The 18,041-nt window shown below is 43.5% G+C and overlaps 1 protein-coding gene across 1 annotated transcript in view; it reads left to right on the top strand.

Moving 5' to 3' along the window:
• Nucleotides 1-728: 728 nt before the first annotated feature.
• The window catches only part of LOC135574228 (endothelin receptor type B-like), a 24,360-nt gene continuing 7,047 nt past the window's right edge, over nucleotides 729-18,041 (top strand). The window contains exons 1-8 of the mRNA XM_065025166.1: nucleotides 729-891; nucleotides 991-2,289; nucleotides 3,343-4,114; nucleotides 5,530-5,657; nucleotides 5,926-6,072; nucleotides 11,895-11,946; nucleotides 12,430-12,582; nucleotides 12,715-12,848. Of these exons, the coding sequence (XP_064881238.1) occupies nucleotides 3,563-4,114; nucleotides 5,530-5,657; nucleotides 5,926-6,072; nucleotides 11,895-11,946; nucleotides 12,430-12,582; nucleotides 12,715-12,848 (1,166 nt within the window). The 5' untranslated portion in view covers nucleotides 729-891; nucleotides 991-2,289; nucleotides 3,343-3,562. The remainder of the gene's footprint in view (nucleotides 892-990; nucleotides 2,290-3,342; nucleotides 4,115-5,529; nucleotides 5,658-5,925; nucleotides 6,073-11,894; nucleotides 11,947-12,429; nucleotides 12,583-12,714; nucleotides 12,849-18,041) is intronic.

Raw genomic sequence — 18,041 nt, 5'->3', positions numbered from 1 at the left:
AGACAGACAGACAGACAGACAGGCTGTGATACATCACAGATTGTATATAATCCATATGAAGCCTGGTGCCACCACAAGTACTTTGTCCCAAACGACACCCTTCAATATAGTGCCCTATGGCTCCTTGTCAAAACTAGTGCACTATATAGGGCCTGGTTCCCCAAACTCTGTCCCCGGCCCCTCCCCCCACCACCCATGGGTGCACGTTTTGGTTTACCCCCCCCCCTTAGCACTACACAGCCCCTTCAAATAATCACTTCTATATGACGAGATGGTTATTTGAATCAGCTGTGTAGTGCTAGGGGCGAAAAACACCCGGGGGGGGCTGATATAGAGACTCAGCCACTGAATCAACAGGAAACTAGTCCTCACCGTGTCGTAAAACCCCTCAGAAGTGTCATTTGTACGCTGCTACCAGTAAAATAAAGTTAACTGGTTTCATTTTGAATGTTCTTTTTATCTTGGTGTGCTGAGGTAGGATGATGGGATCTGGTGGAGGGGGGATTGTTTACTTTTGGCATCATGTGAGTGGGGAGAGGAGGGGTAGAGAGAGGAGGTGGAGAGAGTTAGAGGGGGAAAAGGGCAGACCGATCAACGTTTGGGAGGAGGGGCTTTGGTGAATTTTTGTGTTATCTTGACTGTGAGAGAGGGAGGGACGGAAGAGAGAGAAGGAGGAGGAGGAAGAGAGAGAAGGAGGAGGAGGGAGAGAGATTCAACAAGAGGAGAAAGCTCAGTCAGTACCACACAGCTGAGAAAGACTCTGCACTACAACACTACTAAAGCCTAGTGTTCGTTCTTCAAACAGATCAGAATATGGAGACATGAGGGACCTCTTTACAGGACTGCTTCTTCTGCTCTGACTGAGTTTGAGAGACCAGACTCAGCAACAAGGTGAGTGACTGTCTAAATGTATGAAGTTATTCACCGACAAAACTAGTCATACATCCGTCATGAAAGTAGTTGTTATGACATCGGTGTCAAACCCTCCAGGCTCAGCGGAGAGAGACAGCCCTCGTCCAGGATCAGCATAGAGACAGCCCTCGTCCAGGACCAGCATAGAGACAGCCCTCGTCCAGGCTCAGCATAGAGACAGCCCTCGTCCAGGCTCAGCATAGAGACAGCCCTCGTCCAGGCTCAGCATAGAGACAGCCCTCGTCCAGGATCAGCATAGAGACAGCCCTCGTCCAGGCTCAGCCGAGAGACAGCCCTCGTCCAGGCTCAGCCGAGAGACAGCACACGTCCAGGCTCAGCCGAGAGACAGCCCTCGTCCAGGCTCAGCATAGAGACAGCCCTCGTCCAGGATCAGCATAGAGACAGCCCTCGTCCAGGCTCAGCCGAGAGACAGCCCTCGTCCAGGCTCAGCCGAGAGACAGCACACGTCCAGGCTCAGCCGAGAGACAGCCCTCGTCCAGGCTCAGCCGAGAGACAGCCCTCGTCCAGGATCAGCAGAGAGACAGCCCTCGTCCAGGATCAGCAGAGAGACAGCCCTCGTCCAGGATCAGCAGAGAGAGACAGCCCTCGTCCAGGATCAGCAGAGAGACAGCCCTCGTCCAGGATCAGCAGAGAGAGACAGCCCTCGTCCAGGATCAGCAGAGAGACAGCCCTCGTCCAGGATCAGCAGAGAGACAGCCCTCGTCCAGGACCAGCAGAGAGATCAGCCGAGAGACAGCCCTCGTCCAGGATCAGCATAGAGAGACAGCCCTCGTCCAGGATCAGCCGAGAGACAGTCCTCATCCAGGACCAGCAGAGAGACAGCCCTCATCCAGGACCAGCAGAGAGAGACAGCCCTCATCCAGGATCAGCATAGAGAGACAGCCCTCATCCAGGACCAGCAGAGAGACAGCCCTCATCCAGGACCAGCAGAGAGAGACAGCCCTCGTCCAGGATCAGCAGAGAGAGACAGCCCTCGTCCAGGATCAGCAGAGAGAGACAGCCCTCGTCCAGGATCAGCAGAGAGAGACAGCCCTCGTCCAGGATCAGCATAGAGAGACAGCCCTCGTCCAGGATCAGCAGAGAGAGACAGCCCTCGTCCAGGATCAGCATAGAGAGACAGCCCTCGTCCAGGATCAGCATAGAGAGACAGCCCTCGTCCAGGACTAGCAGAGAGAGACAGCCCTCATCCAGGATCAGCAGAGAGAGACAGCCCTCGTCCAGGACTAGCAGAGAGAGACAGCCCTCATCCAGGATCAGCAGAGAGAGACAGCCCTCGTCCAGGACTAGCAGAGAGAGACAGCCCTCATCCAGGATCAGCAGAGAGACAGTAATTGATTTTGACACCCCTGCGTTAAGGTATTGCAAACTGTTTGACTACAGTACAAACTGTAATATATGTAGGTAGGTTATAAGAGCTACATTAATATACATAGAGAGACAGGAGGGAGAGAGAGACAGGAAGGAGAGAGAGACAGGAGGGAGAGAGAGACGGGAGAGAGAGAGGTGGGGGGAGAGACAGGAGAGAGAGAGGTGGGGGGAGAGGTGGGGGAGAGAGAGAGAGACAGGAGAGAGAGAGGAGAGAGACAGGAGGGAGAGACAGGAGAGAGAGAGACAGGGGAGAGAGACAGGAGGGAGAGAGAGACAGGAGAGAGAGACAGGAGAGAGAGAGGGTGGGGGGAGAGGTGGGGGGGAGAGAGAGAGAGAGACAGGAGAGAGAGAGGGAGAGAGACAGGAGGGAGAGAGACAGGAGAGAGAGAGACAGGGGGAGAGAGACAGGAGAGAGAGAGGAGAGAGAGACAGGGGGAGAGAGAGACAGGAGAGAGAGAGAGACAGGAGAGAGAGAGACAGGAGGGAGAGAGAGACAGGAGAGAGAGAGACAGGAGAGAGAGAGGTGGGGGAGAGAGACAGGAGAGAGAGAGACATGAGAGAGAGACAGGAGAGAGAGAGAGACAGGAGGGAGAGAGACAGGAGGGAGAGAGAGACAGGAGGGAGAGAGAGACAGGAGGGAGAGAGAGACAGGAGAGAGAGACAGGAGAGAGAGAGACAGGAGAGAGAGAGACAGGAGAGAGAGAGACAGGAGGGAGAGAGAGACAGGAGGGAGAGAGAGACAGGAGGGAGAGAGAGACAGGAGGGAGAGAGAGACAGGAGGGAGAGAGACAGGAGAGAGAGAGGTGGGGGGGAGTTATTTCATTGTTTATGTGTCAGTAATTGAAACAGGATACCAGTGTTAAAGTCAGTCTACTACAGATTGATCTTAATGACTCTGTTAGGACAGTAGAGGGGTTGGACAGTTCGTTTCAAGAAATATAAAGTACAAGAAAACCAAGAAATAAAGATTTGTGCCCCTCCACAAATCCTGTCCTTTGTCATATTAGCAATATTTCCTCTCCTTTTTCCCCTTTTCTCCAGAGGACCTGTGGAACCTCCCTAGTAGAATCCTGAATCACTGTGGAACCTCCCTAGTAGAATCCTGAATCACTGTGGAACCTCCCTAGTAGAATCCTGAATCACTGTGGAACCTCCCTAGTGGAATCGTGAATCACTGTGGAATCTAGAACTATCCTGCCTGGAATCCTCCATCTCTTCCCTGAACTGTTGAATACGTTCTAGAACAGGTTCTAGAGTCAGAATGGGTTCTACTGTTCCTGTTTCGTCCATGGTGTTAGTGCTGGTGGTGTTCCACACCTTCACAATGGGACAGTGTCAGAGCCAACCCAGCCTGACAGGAAATCTCCATGTCTCAGCCTTCCACAGTACAGACACCCCCCTGGGTCTACTACTGGACCCCCAAAACCCCTCCCAAAAACCCCAAGACATCGCATCTCTGAACCTCATTACCCCCATCTCATCCACACCCTCTCCTGACTCTGACGGTGGACACCAACATCTGAAACCCGGACCCCATCACCTCACCTCCAACACGTCGTCCCGGGCAGTGCGTGTTCAGCCTGTAGTACCCCCTGTCTGCCACCAGGTGACCTTCATAAAGACAGCTTTTAAATACATAAACACAGTGATTAGCTGTGTGATATTCATGGTGGGGATGGTAGGAAACGCCACTCTACTGAGGATTATCTACCTGAATAAGACGATGAGGAACGGACCTAACGCCCTGATCGCCAGCCTGGCCCTGGGAGATCTGATCTATATCACTATAGATATACCCATCAACGTTTATAAGGTAACAAAATATATATATATTTTTTTTTTTACAGATGCCGTATCTTAATTTGATCACAGAAAGAAATGCAAACTTTTAGTGTATTCAAGGTTTAACAAATAACAAATAAAAAAGGCTGGTAAAGTTTGTAATTTCCACTTTGACACGAAATATGTATCAACCCCTACAAACATGAATTATATAATAATATATATAATAATATATATAATAATATATGAATTATCTAATAATATATATAATAATATATATAATAATATATATAATAATATATATTATATAATAATATATATAATACTATATATAATAATAATCCATGAATATATATATATATAGTAATATATATAATATATAATAATATATATATATATATAATAATATATATAATATATAATAATAATAATAATATATAGTAATATATATAGTAATATATATAATAATATATATAATAATATATGAATTATATAATAATATATATAATACTATATATAATAATATATGAATTATATAATAATATATATAATAATATATATAATAATATATGAATTATATAATAATATATATAGTAATATATCTAATAATCCATGAATTATAATCAGCGTTTTCTGATGCTGCAGGACTGTTTTCATTGCTGTGAGAAACTGGCTCAAACTGGCTCAAACTGGCTCAATATAATACATCTAAATCCCACAAATTGAACTCTGGACCTCGAAGCCGGTACCACTGCCTGTTTTCATTGTTCCCCTCTAATCAGGGGACCTTGGACCCCAGGTGGGTGCAATGCCAAGTCGGCCAGATGTCCTTTGGTTGGCCAGTCTTGATACACACAGGAAACTGTTGAGAGTGGGGAAAAAACCTGCAGCGTTGCAGTTCTTGACGCGAGACCGGTGCACCTGACACCTACTACCATACCCCGTTCAAAGGCACTTAAATATTTCTGTCTTGCCCATTCACTCTGTCTCTCTGTTTGTCGGTCTGTCTGTCTGTCTGAATATTCTCTACATAGGCCACTACCAGAGTTGGTTATAAGCAGTGCACTAAACAGGGAATAGGTGTCTCCTCTCCTCTCCTCTCCTATCCTCTCCTCGTCTCCTGTCTCTTCTCCTCTCCTCTTTTTCCTCCTCTCTCCTGTCTCTCCTCTCCCCTCTCCTCTCTTCTCCCCTCTCCTCTCCCCTCTCCTCTCTTCTCCCCTCTCCTCTCCCCTCTCCTCTCTTCTCCCCTCTCCTCTCCTCTCCTCTCCTCTCTTCTCCTCTCCTCTCTCCTCTCCTCTCCTCCCTCTGCTCTCCTCTCCTCTCCTCTAATCCTCTCCTCTCCTCTCCTCTAATCCTCTCCTCTCCACTCCTCTCATCTCCTCTCCTCTAATCCTCTCCTCTCATCTCCTCTCCTCTAATCCTCTCCTCTCCTCCTCTATATTTTAGCTCCTGGCTGGCTCGTGGCCGTTCGATGACAGCTCCATTGGTCTGTTCCTCTGTAAACTGTTCCCCTTCCTGCAGAAAGCTTCTGTTGGCATCACTGTACTCAACCTGTGTGCCCTGAGCGTGGACAGGTAAGACACACACACACACACACACACACACACACACACACACACACACACACACACACACACACATCATGGTTTTGTCCCAAAGCATACCTGGTAGTGCACTAAATAGGGAATAGGGAGGCCCTTTAGTCCATGCTAGAAGGACCGGGAACTGAACTAAATAGGGAATAGGGAGAACCTTCAGTCCATGCTAGAAGGACCGGGAACTGAACTAAGAGAACTGTGTGTGTGTGTGTGTGTGTGTGTGTGTGTGTGTGTGTGTGTGTAGGTATCGTGCGGTAGCGTCGTGGAGCAGGGTCCAGGGTGTCGGTGTTCCCCTGTTAACAGCAGTAGAGATCATCTCTATTTGGCTGTTATCCATTCTGATGGCTGTACCAGAGGCTATAGGATTCAACATGGTCACCTTTGAATACAGGTAACACACGCACACACACACACACACACACACACACGGTTTTTAACTCTGCATATTTATTGTGGTCGATGTTTCGGTTCAAGGCCTTGTTCAGTTTCAGTTTGGTAGTGTGTGTTAATAAGGTAACCCTATTGGTAGTGTGTTAAGGTAACCCCATTGGTAGTGTATTAAGGTAACCCTATTGGTAGTGTATTAAGGTAACCCTATTGGTAGTGTGTTAATAAGGTAACCCTATTGGTAGTGTGTGTAAAGGTAACCCTATTGGAAGTGTGTGTAAAGGTAACCCTATTGGAAGTGTGTTAAGGTAACCCTATTGGTAGTGTGTTAATAAGGTAACCCTATTGGTAGTGTGTTAAGGTAACCCTATTGGTAGTGTGTTAATAAGGTAACCCTATTGGTAGTGTGTTAATAAGGTAACCCTATTGGTAGTGTGTTAAGGTAACCCTATTGGTAGTGCGTTAAGGTAACCATATTGGTAGTGTGTTAAGGTAACCCTATTGGTAGTGTGTTAAGGTAACCCTATTGGTAGTGTGTTAAGGTAACCCTATTGGTAGTGTGTTAATAAGGTAACCCTATTGGTAGTGTGTGTTAAGGTAACCCTATTGGTAGTGTGTTAATAAGGTAACCCTATTGGTAGTGTGTTAAGGTAACCCTATTGGTAGTGTGTTAAGGTAACCCTATTGGTAGTGTGTTAATAAGGTAACCCTATTGGTAGTGTGTTAAGGTAACCCTATTGGTAGTGTGTTAATAAGGTAACCCTATTGGTAGTGTGTTAAGGTAACCCTATTGGTAGTGTGTTAAGGTAACCCTATTGGTAGTGTGTTAAGGTAACCCTATTGGTAGTGTGTTAATAAGGTAACCCTATTGGTAGTGTGTTAATAAGGTAACCCTATTGGTAGTGTGTGTTAAGGTAACCCTATTGGTAGTGTGTTAAGGTAACCCTATTGGTAGTGTGTTAAGGTAACCCTATTGGTAGTGTGTTAATAAGGTAACCCTATTGGTAGTGTGTTAAGGTAACCCTATTGGTAGTGTGTGTTAAGGTAACCCTATTGGTAGTGTGTTAATAAGGTAACCCTATTGGTAGTGTGTTAAGGTAACCCTATTGGTAGTGTGTTAATAAGGTAACCCTATTGGTAGTGTGTTAATAAGGTAACCCTATTGGTAGTGTGTTAAGGTAACCCTATTGGTAGTGTGTTAAGGTAACCCCTTTGGTAGTGTGTTAATAAGGTAAGCCTATTGGTAGTGTGTTAAGGTAACCCTATTGGTAGTGTGTTAATAAGGTAACCCTATTGGTAGTGTGTTAAGTTAACCCTATTGGTAGTGTGTTAAGGTAACCCTATTGGTAGTGTGTTAATAAGGTAACCCTATTGGTAGTGTGTTAATAAGGTAACCCTATTGGTAGTGTGTTAATAAGGTAACCCTATTGGTAGTGTGTGTTAAGGTAACCCTATTGGTAGTGTGTTAATAAGGTAACCCTATTGGTAGTGTGTTAAGGTAACCCTATTTGGTAGTGTGTTAAGGTAACCCCATTGGTAGTGTATTAAGGTAACCCTATTGGTAGTGTGTTAATAAGGTAACCCTATTGGTAGTGTGTTAAGGTAACCCTATTGGTAGTGTGTTAATAAGGTAACCCTATTGGTAGTGTGTTAATAAGGTAACCCTATTGGTAGTGTGTTAATAAGGTAACCCTATTGGTAGTGCGTTAAGGTAACCCTAATGGTAGTGTGTTAATAAGGTAACCCTATTGGTAGTGTGTTCATAAGGTAACCCTATTGGTAGTGTGTTAATAAGGTAACCCTATTGGTAGTGTGTTAAGGTAACCCTATTGGTAGTGTGTTAATAAGGTAACCCTATTGGTAGTGTTAATAAGGTAACCCTATTGGTAGTGTGTTAATAAGGTAACCCTATTGGTAGTGCGTTAAGGTAACCCTAATGGTAGTGTGTTAATAAGGTAACCCTATTGGTAGTGTGTTAATAAGGTAACCCTATTGGTAGTGTGTTAATAAGGTAACCCTATTGGTAGTGTGTTAATAAGGTAACCCTATTGGTAGTGTGTTAAGGTAACCCTATTGGTAGTGTGTTAAGGTAACCCTATTGGTAGTGTGTTAAGGTAACCCTATTGGTAGTGTGTTAAGGTAACCCTATTGGTAGTGTGTGTTAAGGTAACCCTATTGGTAGTGTGTTAAGGTAACCCTATTGGTAGTGTGTTAATAAGGTAACCCTATTGGTAGTGTGTTAAGGTAACCCTATTGGTAGTGTGTTAATAAGGTAACCCTATTGGTAGTGTGTTAAGGTAACCCTATTGGTAGTGTGTTAAGGTAACCCTATTGGTAGTGTGTTAATAAGGTAACCCTATTGGTAGTGTGTTAATAAGGTAACCCCATTGGTAGTGTGTTAAGGTAACCCTATTGGTAGTGTGTTAATAAGGTAACCCTATTGGTAGTGCGTTAAGGTAACCCTATCGGTAGTGTGTTAAGGTAACCCTATTGGTAGTGTGTTAAGGTAACCCTATTGGTAGTGTGTTAAGGTAACCCTATTGGTACTGTGTGTTAAGGTAACCCTATTGGTAGTGTGTTAATAAGGTAACCCTATTGGTAGTGTGTTAATAAGGTAACCCTATTGGTAGTGTGTTAAGGTAACCCTATTGGTAGTGCGTTAAGGTAACCCTATTGGTAGTGTGTTAATAAGGTAACCCTATTGGTAGTGTGTTAATAAGGTAACCCTATTGGTAGTGTGTTAATAAGGTAACCCTATTGGTAGTGTGTTAAGGTAACCCTATTGGTAGTGTGTTAAGGTAACCCTATTGGTACTGTGTGTTAAGGTAACCCTATTGGTAGTGTGTTAATAAGGTAACCCTATTGGTAGTGTGTTAATAAGGTAACCCTATTGGTAGTGTGTTAATAAGGTAACCCTATTGGTAGTGTGTTAAGGTAACCCTATTGGTAGTGTGTTATGGTAACCCTATTGGTAGTGTGTTAATAAGGTAACCCTATTGGTAGTGTGTTAAGGTAACCCTATTGGTAGTGTGTTAATAAGGTAACCCTATTGGTAGTGTGTTAAGGTAACCCTATTGGTAGTGCGTTAAGGTAACCCTATTGGTAGTGTGTTAAGGTAACCCTATTGGTAGTGTGTTAATAAGGTAACTCTATTGGTAGTGTGTTAATAAGGTAACCCTATTGGTAGTGTGTTAATAAGGTAACCCTATTGGTAGTGTGTTAAGGTAACCCTATTGGTAGTGTGTGTTAAGGTAACCCTATTGGTAGTGTGTTAAGGTAACCCTATTGGTAGTGTGTTAAGGTAACCCTATTGGTAGTGTGTGTTAAGGTAACCCTATTGGTAGTGTGTTAAGGTAACCCTATTGGTAGTGTGTTATGGTAACCCTATTGGTAGTGTGTTAATAAGGTAACCCTATTGGTAGTGTGTTAAGGTAACCCTATTGGTAGTGTGTTAATAAGGTAACCCTATTGGTAGTGTGTTAAGGTAACCCTATTGGTAGTGCGTTAAGGTAACCCTATTGGTAGTGTGTTAAGGTAACCCTATTGGTAGTGTGTTAATAAGGTAACTCTATTGGTAGTGTGTTAATAAGGTAACCCTATTGGTAGTGTGTTAAGGTAACCCTATTGGTAGTGTGTTAAGGTAACCCTATTGGTAGTGTGTTAAGGTAACCCTATTGGTAGTGTGTTAAGGTAACCCTATTGGTAGTGTGTTAAGGTAACCCTATTGGTAGTGTGTTAAGGTAACCCTATTGGTAAGGTAACCCTATTGGTAGTGTGTTAATAAGGTAACCCTATTGGTAGTGTGTTAAGGTAACCCTATTGGTAGTGTGTTAAGGTAACCCTATTGGTAGTGTGTTAAGGTAACCCTATTGGTAGTGTGTTAATTGGTAGTGTGTTAAGGTAACCCTATTGGTAGTGTGTTAAGGTAACCCTATTGGTAGTGTGTTAAGGTAACCCTTTGGTAGTGTGTTAATAAGGTAAGCCTATTGGTAGTGTGTTAAGGTAACCCTATTGGTAGTGTGTTAAGGTAACCCTATTGGTAGTGTGTTAATAAGGTAACCCTATTGGTAGTGTGTTAATAAGGTAACCCTATTGGTAGTGTGTTAATAAGGTAACCCTATTGGTAGTGTGTTAATAAGGTAACCCTATTGGTAGTGTGTTAATAAGGTAACCCTATTGGTAGTGTGTGTTAAGGTAACCCTATTGGTAGTGTGTTAATAAGGTAACCCTATTGGTAGTGTGTTAAGGTAACCCTATTTGGTAGTGTGTTAAGGTAACCCCATTGGTAGTGTATTAAGGTAACCCTATTGGTAGTGTGTTAAGGTAACCCTATTGGTAGTGTGTTAATAAGGTAACCCTATTGGTAGTGTGTTAAGGTAACCCTATTGGTAGTGTGTTAATAAGGTAACCCTATTGGTAGTGTGTTAATAAGGTAACCCTATTGGTAGTGCGTTAAGGTAACCCTAATGGTAGTGTGTTAATAAGGTAACCCTATTGGTAGTGTGTTAATAAGGTAACCCTATTGGTAGTGTGTTCATAAGGTAACCCTATTGGTAGTGTGTTAATAAGGTAACCCTATTGGTAGTGTGTTAAGGTAACCCTATTGGTAGTGTGTTAATAAGGTAACCCTATTGGTAGTGTGTTAATAAGGTAACCCTATTGGTAGTGTGTTAATAAGGTAACCCTATTGGTAGTGCGTTCAGGTAACCCTAATGGTAGTGTGTTAATAAGGTAACCCTATTGGTAGTGTGTTAATAAGGTGGTAGTGTGTTAATAAGGTAACCCTATTGGTAGTGTGTTAATAAGGTAACCCTATTGGTAGTGTGTTAAGGTAACCCTATTGGTAGTGTGTTAAGGTAACCCTATTGGTAGTGTGTTAAGGTAACCCTATTGGTAGTGTGTGTTAAGGTAACCCTATTGGTAGTGTGTTAAGGTAACCCTATTGGTAGTGTGTTAATAAGGTAACCCTATTGGTAGTGTGTTAAGGTAACCCTATTGGTAGTGTGTTAATAAGGTAACCCTATTGGTAGTGTGTTAAGGTAACCCTATTGGTAGTGTGTTAAGGTAACCCTATTGGTAGTGTGTTAAGGTAACCCTATTGGTAGTGTGTTAAGGTAACCCTATTGGTAGTGTGTTAAGGTAACCCTATTGGTAGTGTGTTAAGGTAACCCTATTGGTAGTGTGTTAAGGTAACCCTATTGGTAGTGTGTTAAGGTAACCCTATTGGTACTGTGTGTTAAGGTAACCCTATTGGTAGTGTGTTAATAAGGTAACCCTATTGGTAGTGTGTTAATAAGGTAACCCTATTGGTAGTGTGTTAATAAGGTAACCCTATTGGTAGTGTGTTATGGTAACCCTATTGGTAGTGCGTTAAGGTAACCCTATTGGTAGTGTGTTAATAAGGTAACCCTATTGGTAGTGTGTTAATAAGGTAACCCTATTGGTAGTGTGTTAAGGTAACCCTATTGGTACTGTGTGTTAAGGTAACCCTATTGGTAGTGTGTTAATAAGGTAACCCTATTGGTAGTGTGTTAATAAGGTAACCCTATTGGTAGTGTGTTAAGGTAACCCTATTGGTACTGTGTTAATAAGGTAACCCTATTGGTAGTGTGTTAAGGTAACCCTATTGGTAGTGTGTTAATAAGGTAACCCTATTGGTAGTGTGTTAATAAGGTAACCCTATTGGTAGTGTGTTAAGGTAACCCTATAGGTAGTGTGTTAAGGTAACCCTATTGGTAGTGTGTTAAGGTAACCCTATTGGTAGTGTGTTAATAAGGTAACCCTATTGGTAGTGTGTTAATAAGGTAACCCTATTGTTTTAAACAGGAACGCGACCATACGGACCTGCATGCTCAACCCACAGACACCATTCATGACGGTGAGAAGGGGGGGGTTTGTGCACGTGTGTGTTTTTATGTACATTCTGAAAGTATTCAGAGCCCTCAACTTTTTCCACATTTTGTTACGTTACAGCCTTATTCTAAAATGGATTCAATTGTATTTTTCCCCTCATCAATCTACACACAATACCCCGTAATGACATCACAATACCCCCTAATGACATCACAATACCCCCTAATGACATCACAATACCCCATCATGGCATCACAATACCCCATAATGACAAAGCAAAAACAGTCTAAAAGTTTTTATTCTTGCAAATCTATACAAAATAAAAAACAGAAATATCACATTTACATAAGTATTCAGACTCTTTACTCAGTACTTTGTTGAAGCAGGGGTTAGGCTTGTGTTGAGGATCTGAATCACTGTCCTGGAGTTTGTTGCTGTTGAACTGGTGTTTGATGTGGGTGTGTCGGGGAGGGTAATATTCAGAACGTTTGTTTGTGCTGTTCTGTAGTTCTACCGGGATGCCAAAGACTGGTGGTTGTTTGGATTCTATTTCTGTGTTCCGTTGGCGTGTTCCGCAGTGTTCTACACTCTGATGACATGTGAGATGTTACATCACAGGAACGGATCTCTCCGCATCGCGCTCAGCGAACACCTCAAACAGGTACACACACACACACACACACACACACACACACACACACACACACACACACACACACACACACACACACACACACACACTCTCTCTCTCTCCCTCTCTACGCCCTCTCTCCTCACCCCTATCTCTCTGTAGCGTCGGGAGGTAGCCAAGGCAGTGTTCTGTCTGGTCCTGATCTTCGCTCTGTGCTGGTTCCCTCTGCACCTCAGCAGGATCCTGAAGAAGATGGTTTACATGCCTCATGATGCCCGACGCTGTGAACTGCTCAAGTAGGGACACACACACACACACACACACACGCACGCAGGCACACACACACGCACGCACACACGCACGCACGCAGGCACACACGCACACACACACGCAGGCACACACACACACACGCACACACACACGCAGGCACACGCACGCGTATATTCAGTTTCCTGTTGTTCCTGGACACAGCACATGCACACACGCACACACACGCACGTATGCAGGCACACTGTGTCAGTTTCCTGTTATATCCTAGACTACAGCAGTATTAACTGTGTCTGTAGTTTCCTGTTGGTCCTAGACTACAGCAGTATTAACTGTGTCTGTAGTTTCCTGTTGTTCCTGGACTACAGCAGTATTAACTGTGTCTGTAGTTTCCTGTTGTTCCTAGACTACAGCAGTATTAACTGTGTCTGTAGTTTCCTGTTGGTCCTAGACTACAGCAGTATTAACTGTGTCTGTAGTTTCCTGTTGGTCCTAGACTACAGCAGTATTAACTGTGTCTGTAGTTTCCTGTTGTAGTTTCCTGTTAGACTACAGCAGTATTAACTGTGTCTGTAGTTTCCTGTTGGTCCTGGACTACAGCAGTATTAACTGTGTCTGTAGTTTCCTGTTGGTCCTGGACTACAGCAGTATTAACTGTGTCTGTAGTTTCCTGTTGGTCCTAGACTACAGCAGTATTAACTGTGTCTGTAGTTTCCTGTTGGTCCTGGACTACAGCAGTATTAACTGTGTCTGTAGTTTCCTGTTGGTCCTAGACTACAGCAGTATTAACTGTGTCTGTAGTTTCCTGTTGGTCCTAGACTACAGCAGTATTAACTGTGTCTGTAGTTTCCTGTTGGTCCTAGACTACAGCAGTATTAACTGTGTCTGTAGTTTCCTGTTGGTCCTAGACTACAGCAGTATTAACTGTGTCTGTAGTTTCCTGTTGGTCCTAGACTACAGCAGTATTAACTGTGTCTGTAGTTTCCTGTTGGTCCTAGACTACAGCAGTATTAACTGTGTCTGTAGTTTCCTGTTGGTCCTAGACTACAGCAGTATTAACTGTGTCTGTAGTTTCCTGTTGGTCCTAGACTACAGCAGTATTAACTGTGTCTGTAGTTTCCTGTTGGTCCTGGACTACAGCAGTATTAACTGTGTCTGTAGTTTCCTGTCCTGACTACAGCAGTATTCTGTGTCTAGACTACAGCAGTATTAACTGTGTCTGTAGTTTCCTGTTGGTCCTGGACTACAGCAGTATTAACTGTGTCTGTAGTTTCCTGTTGTTCCTGGACTACAGCAGTATTAACTGTGTCTGTAGTTTCCTGTTGGTCCTAGACTACAGCAGTATTAACTGTGTCTGTAGTCCTAGACTACAGCAGTATTAACTGTGTCTGTTCCTGGACTACAGCAGTATTAACTGTGTCTGTAGTTTCCTGTTGGTCCTGGACTACAGCAGTATTAACTGTGTCTGTAGTTTCCTGTTGGTCCTAGACTACAGCAGTATTAACTGTGTCTGTTGTTGTGTCTGTAGTTTCCTGTTGGTCCTCGACTACAGCAGTATTAACTGTGTCTGTAGTTTCCTGTTGGTCCTGGACTACAGCAGTATTAACTGTGTCTGTAGTTTCCTGTTGGTCCTAGACTACAGCAGTATTAACTGTTGGTCCTAGACTACAGCAGTATTAACTGTGTCTGTAGTTTCCTGTTGGTCCTAGACTACAGCAGTATTAACTGTGTCTGTAGTTTCCTGTTGGTCCTAGACTACAGTATTAACTGTGTCTGTAGTTTCCTGTTGGTCCTAGACTACAGCAGTATTAACTGTGTCTGTAGTTTCCTGTTGGTCCTGGACTACAGCAGTATTAACTGTGTCTGTAGTTTCCTGTTGGTCCTAGACTACAGCAGTATTAACTGTGTCTGTAGTTTCCTGTTGGTCCTAGACTACAGCAGTATTAACTGTGTCTGTAGTTTCCTGTTGGTCCTAGACTACAGCAGTATTAACTGTGTCTGTAGTTTCCTGTTGGTCCTGGACTACAGCAGTATTAACTGTGTCTGTAGTTTCCTGTTGGTCCTAGACTACAGCAGTATTAACTGTGTCTGTAGTTTCCTGTTGGTCCTAGACTACAGCAGTATTAACTGTGTCTGTAGTTTCCTGTTGGTCCTAGACTACAGCAGTATTAACTGTGTCTGTAGTTTCCTGTTGGTCCTGGACTACAGCAGTATTAACTGTGTCTGTAGTTTCCTGTTGGTCCTGGACTACAGCAGTATTAACTGTGTCTGTAGTTTCCTGTTGGTCCTAGACTACAGCAGTATTAACTGTGTCTGTAGTTTCCTGTTGGTCCTGGACTACAGCAGTATTAACTGTGTCTGTTGTTGTGTCTGTAGTTTCCTGTTGGTCCTGGACTACAGCAGTATTAACTGTGTCTGTAGTTTCCTGTTGTTCCTAGACTACAGCAGTATTAACTGTGTCTGTAGTTTCCTGTTGGTCCTAGACTACAGCAGTATTAACTGTGTCTGTAGTTTCCTGTTGGTCCTAGACTACAGCAGTATTAACTGTGTCTGTAGTTTCCTGTTGGTCCTAGACTACAGCAGTATTAACTGTGTCTGTAGTTTCCTGTTGGTCCTGGACTACAGCAGTATTAACTGTGTCTGTAGTTTCCTGTTGGTCCTAGACTACAGCAGTATTAACTGTGTCTGTAGTTTCCTGTTGGTCCTAGACTACAGCAGTATTAACTGTGTCTGTAGTTTCCTGTTGGTCCTAGACTACAGCAGTATTAACTGTGTCTGTAGTTTCCTGTTGGTCCTAGACTACAGCAGTACTAACTGTGTCTGTAGTTTCCTGTTGGTCTGGACTACAGCAGTATTAACTGTGTCTGTAGTTTCCTGTTGGTCCTAGACTACAGCAGTATTAACTGTGTCTGTAGTTTCCTGTTGGTCCTAGACTACAGCAGTATTAACTGTGTCTGTAGTTTCCTGTTGTCCTGACTACAGCAGTTTAACTGTGTCTCCTGTTGGTCCTAGACTACAGCAGTATTAACTGTGTCTGTAGTTTCCTGTTGGTCCTAGACTACAGCAGTATTAACTGTGTCTGTAGTTTCCTGTTGGTCCTAGACTACAGCAGTATTAACTGTGTCTGTAGTTTCCTGTTGGTCCTAGACTACAGCAGTATTAACTGTGTCTGTAGTTTCCTGTTGGTCCTGGACTACAGCAGTATTAACTGTGTCTGTAGTTTCCTGTTGGTCCTAGACTACAGTATTAACTGTGTCTGTAGACTACAGTATTAACTGTGTCTGTAGTTTCCTGTTGGTCCTAGACTACAGCAGTATTAACTGTGTCTGTAGTTTCCTGTTGGTCCTGGACTACAGCAGTATTAACTGTGTCTGTAGTTTCCTGTTGTCTAGACTACAGCAGTATTAACTGTGTCTGTAGTTTCCTGTTGGTCCTAGACTACAGCAGTATTAACTGTGTCTGTAGTTTCCTGTTGGTCCTAGACTACAGCAGTATTAACTGTGTCTGTAGTTTCCTGTTGGTCCTTACAGCAGTATTAACTGTTGTAGTTTCCTGTTGGTCCTAGACAGCAGTATTAACTGTGTCTGTAGTTTCCTGTTGGTCCTAGACTACAGCAGTATTAACTGTGTCTGTAGTTTCCTGTTGGTCCTAGACTACAGCAGTATTAACTGTGTCTGTAGTTTCCTGTTGGTCCTAGACTACAGCAGTATTAACTGTGTCTGTAGTTTCCTGTTGGTCCTAGACTACAGCAGTATTAACTGTGTCTGTAGTTTCCTGTTGGTCCTAGACTACAGCAGTATTAACTGTGTCTGTAGTTTCCTGTTGGTCCTAGACTACAGCAGTATTAACTGTGTCTGTAGTTTCCTGTTGGTCCTAGACTACAGCAGTATTAACTGTGTCTGTAGTTTCCTGTTGGTCCTAGACTACAGCAGTATTAACTGTGTCTGTAGTTTCCTGTTGGTCCTGGACTACAGCAGTATTAACTGTGTCTGTAGTTTCCTGTTGGTCCTAGACTACAGCAGTATTAACTGTGTCTGTAGTTTCCTGTTGGTCCTAGACTACAGCAGTATTAACTGTGTCTGTAGTTTCCTGTTGGTCCTAGACTACAGCAGTATTAACTGTGTCTGTAGTTTCCTGTTGGTCCTAGACTACAGCAGTATTAACTGTGTCTGTAGTTTCCTGTTGGTCCTAGACTACAGCAGTATTAACTGTGTCTGTAGTTTCCTGTTGGTCCTAGACTACAGCAGTATTAACTGTGTCTGTTGTTGTGTCTGTAGTTTCCTGTTGGTCCTGGACTACAGCAGTATTAACTGTGTCTGTAGTTTCCTGTTGGTCCTAGACTACAGCAGTATTAACTGTGTCTGTAGTTTCCTGTTGGTCCTAGACTACAGCAGTATTAACTGTGTCTGTAGTTTCCTGTTGGTCCTAGACTACAGCAGTATTAACTGTGTCTGTAGTTTCCTGTTGGTCCTAGACTACAGCAGTATTAACTGTGTCTGTAGTTTCCTGTTGGTCCTAGACTACAGCAGTATTAACTGTGTCTGTTGGTCCTTACAGCAGTATTAACTGTGTCTGTAGTTTCCTGTTGGTCCTAGACTACAGCAGTATTAACTGTGTCTGTAGTTTCCTGTTGGTCCTGGACTACAGCAGTATTAACTGTGTCTGTAGTTTCCTGTTGGTCCTACAGCAGACTACAGTCCTAGAGTATTAACTGTGTCTGTAGTTTCCTGTTGGTCCTAGACTACAGCAGTATTAACTGTGTCTGTAGTTTCCTGTTGGTCCTAGACTACAGCAGTATTAACTGTGTCTGTAGTTTCCTGTTGGTCCTAGACTACAGCAGTATTAACTGTGTCTGTAGTTTCCTGTTGGTCCTAGACTACAGCAGTATTAACTGTGTCTGTAGTTTCCTGTTGGTCCTAGACTACAGCAGTATTAACTGTGTCTGTAGTTTCCTGTTGGTCCTAGACTACTTCAGTATTAACTGTGTCTGTAGTTTCCTGTTGGTCCTAGACTACAGCAGTATTAACTGTGTCTGTAGTTTCCTGTTGGTCCTAGACTACAGCAGTATTAACTGTGTCTGTAGTTTCCTGTTGGTCCTGGACTACAGCAGTATTAACTGTGTCTGTAGTTTCCTGTTGGTCCTAGACTACAGCAGTATTAACTGTGTCTGTAGTTTCCTGTTGGTCCTAGACTACAGCAGTATTAACTGTGTCTGTTGTTGT

The sequence above is a fragment of the Oncorhynchus nerka genome, linkage group LG12 (genome assembly GCF_034236695.1).
Source record: "Oncorhynchus nerka isolate Pitt River linkage group LG12, Oner_Uvic_2.0, whole genome shotgun sequence".
Lineage (NCBI taxonomy): Eukaryota > Metazoa > Chordata > Actinopteri > Salmoniformes > Salmonidae > Oncorhynchus > Oncorhynchus nerka.
This window is presented reverse-complemented; position numbering and strand designations above follow the sequence as displayed.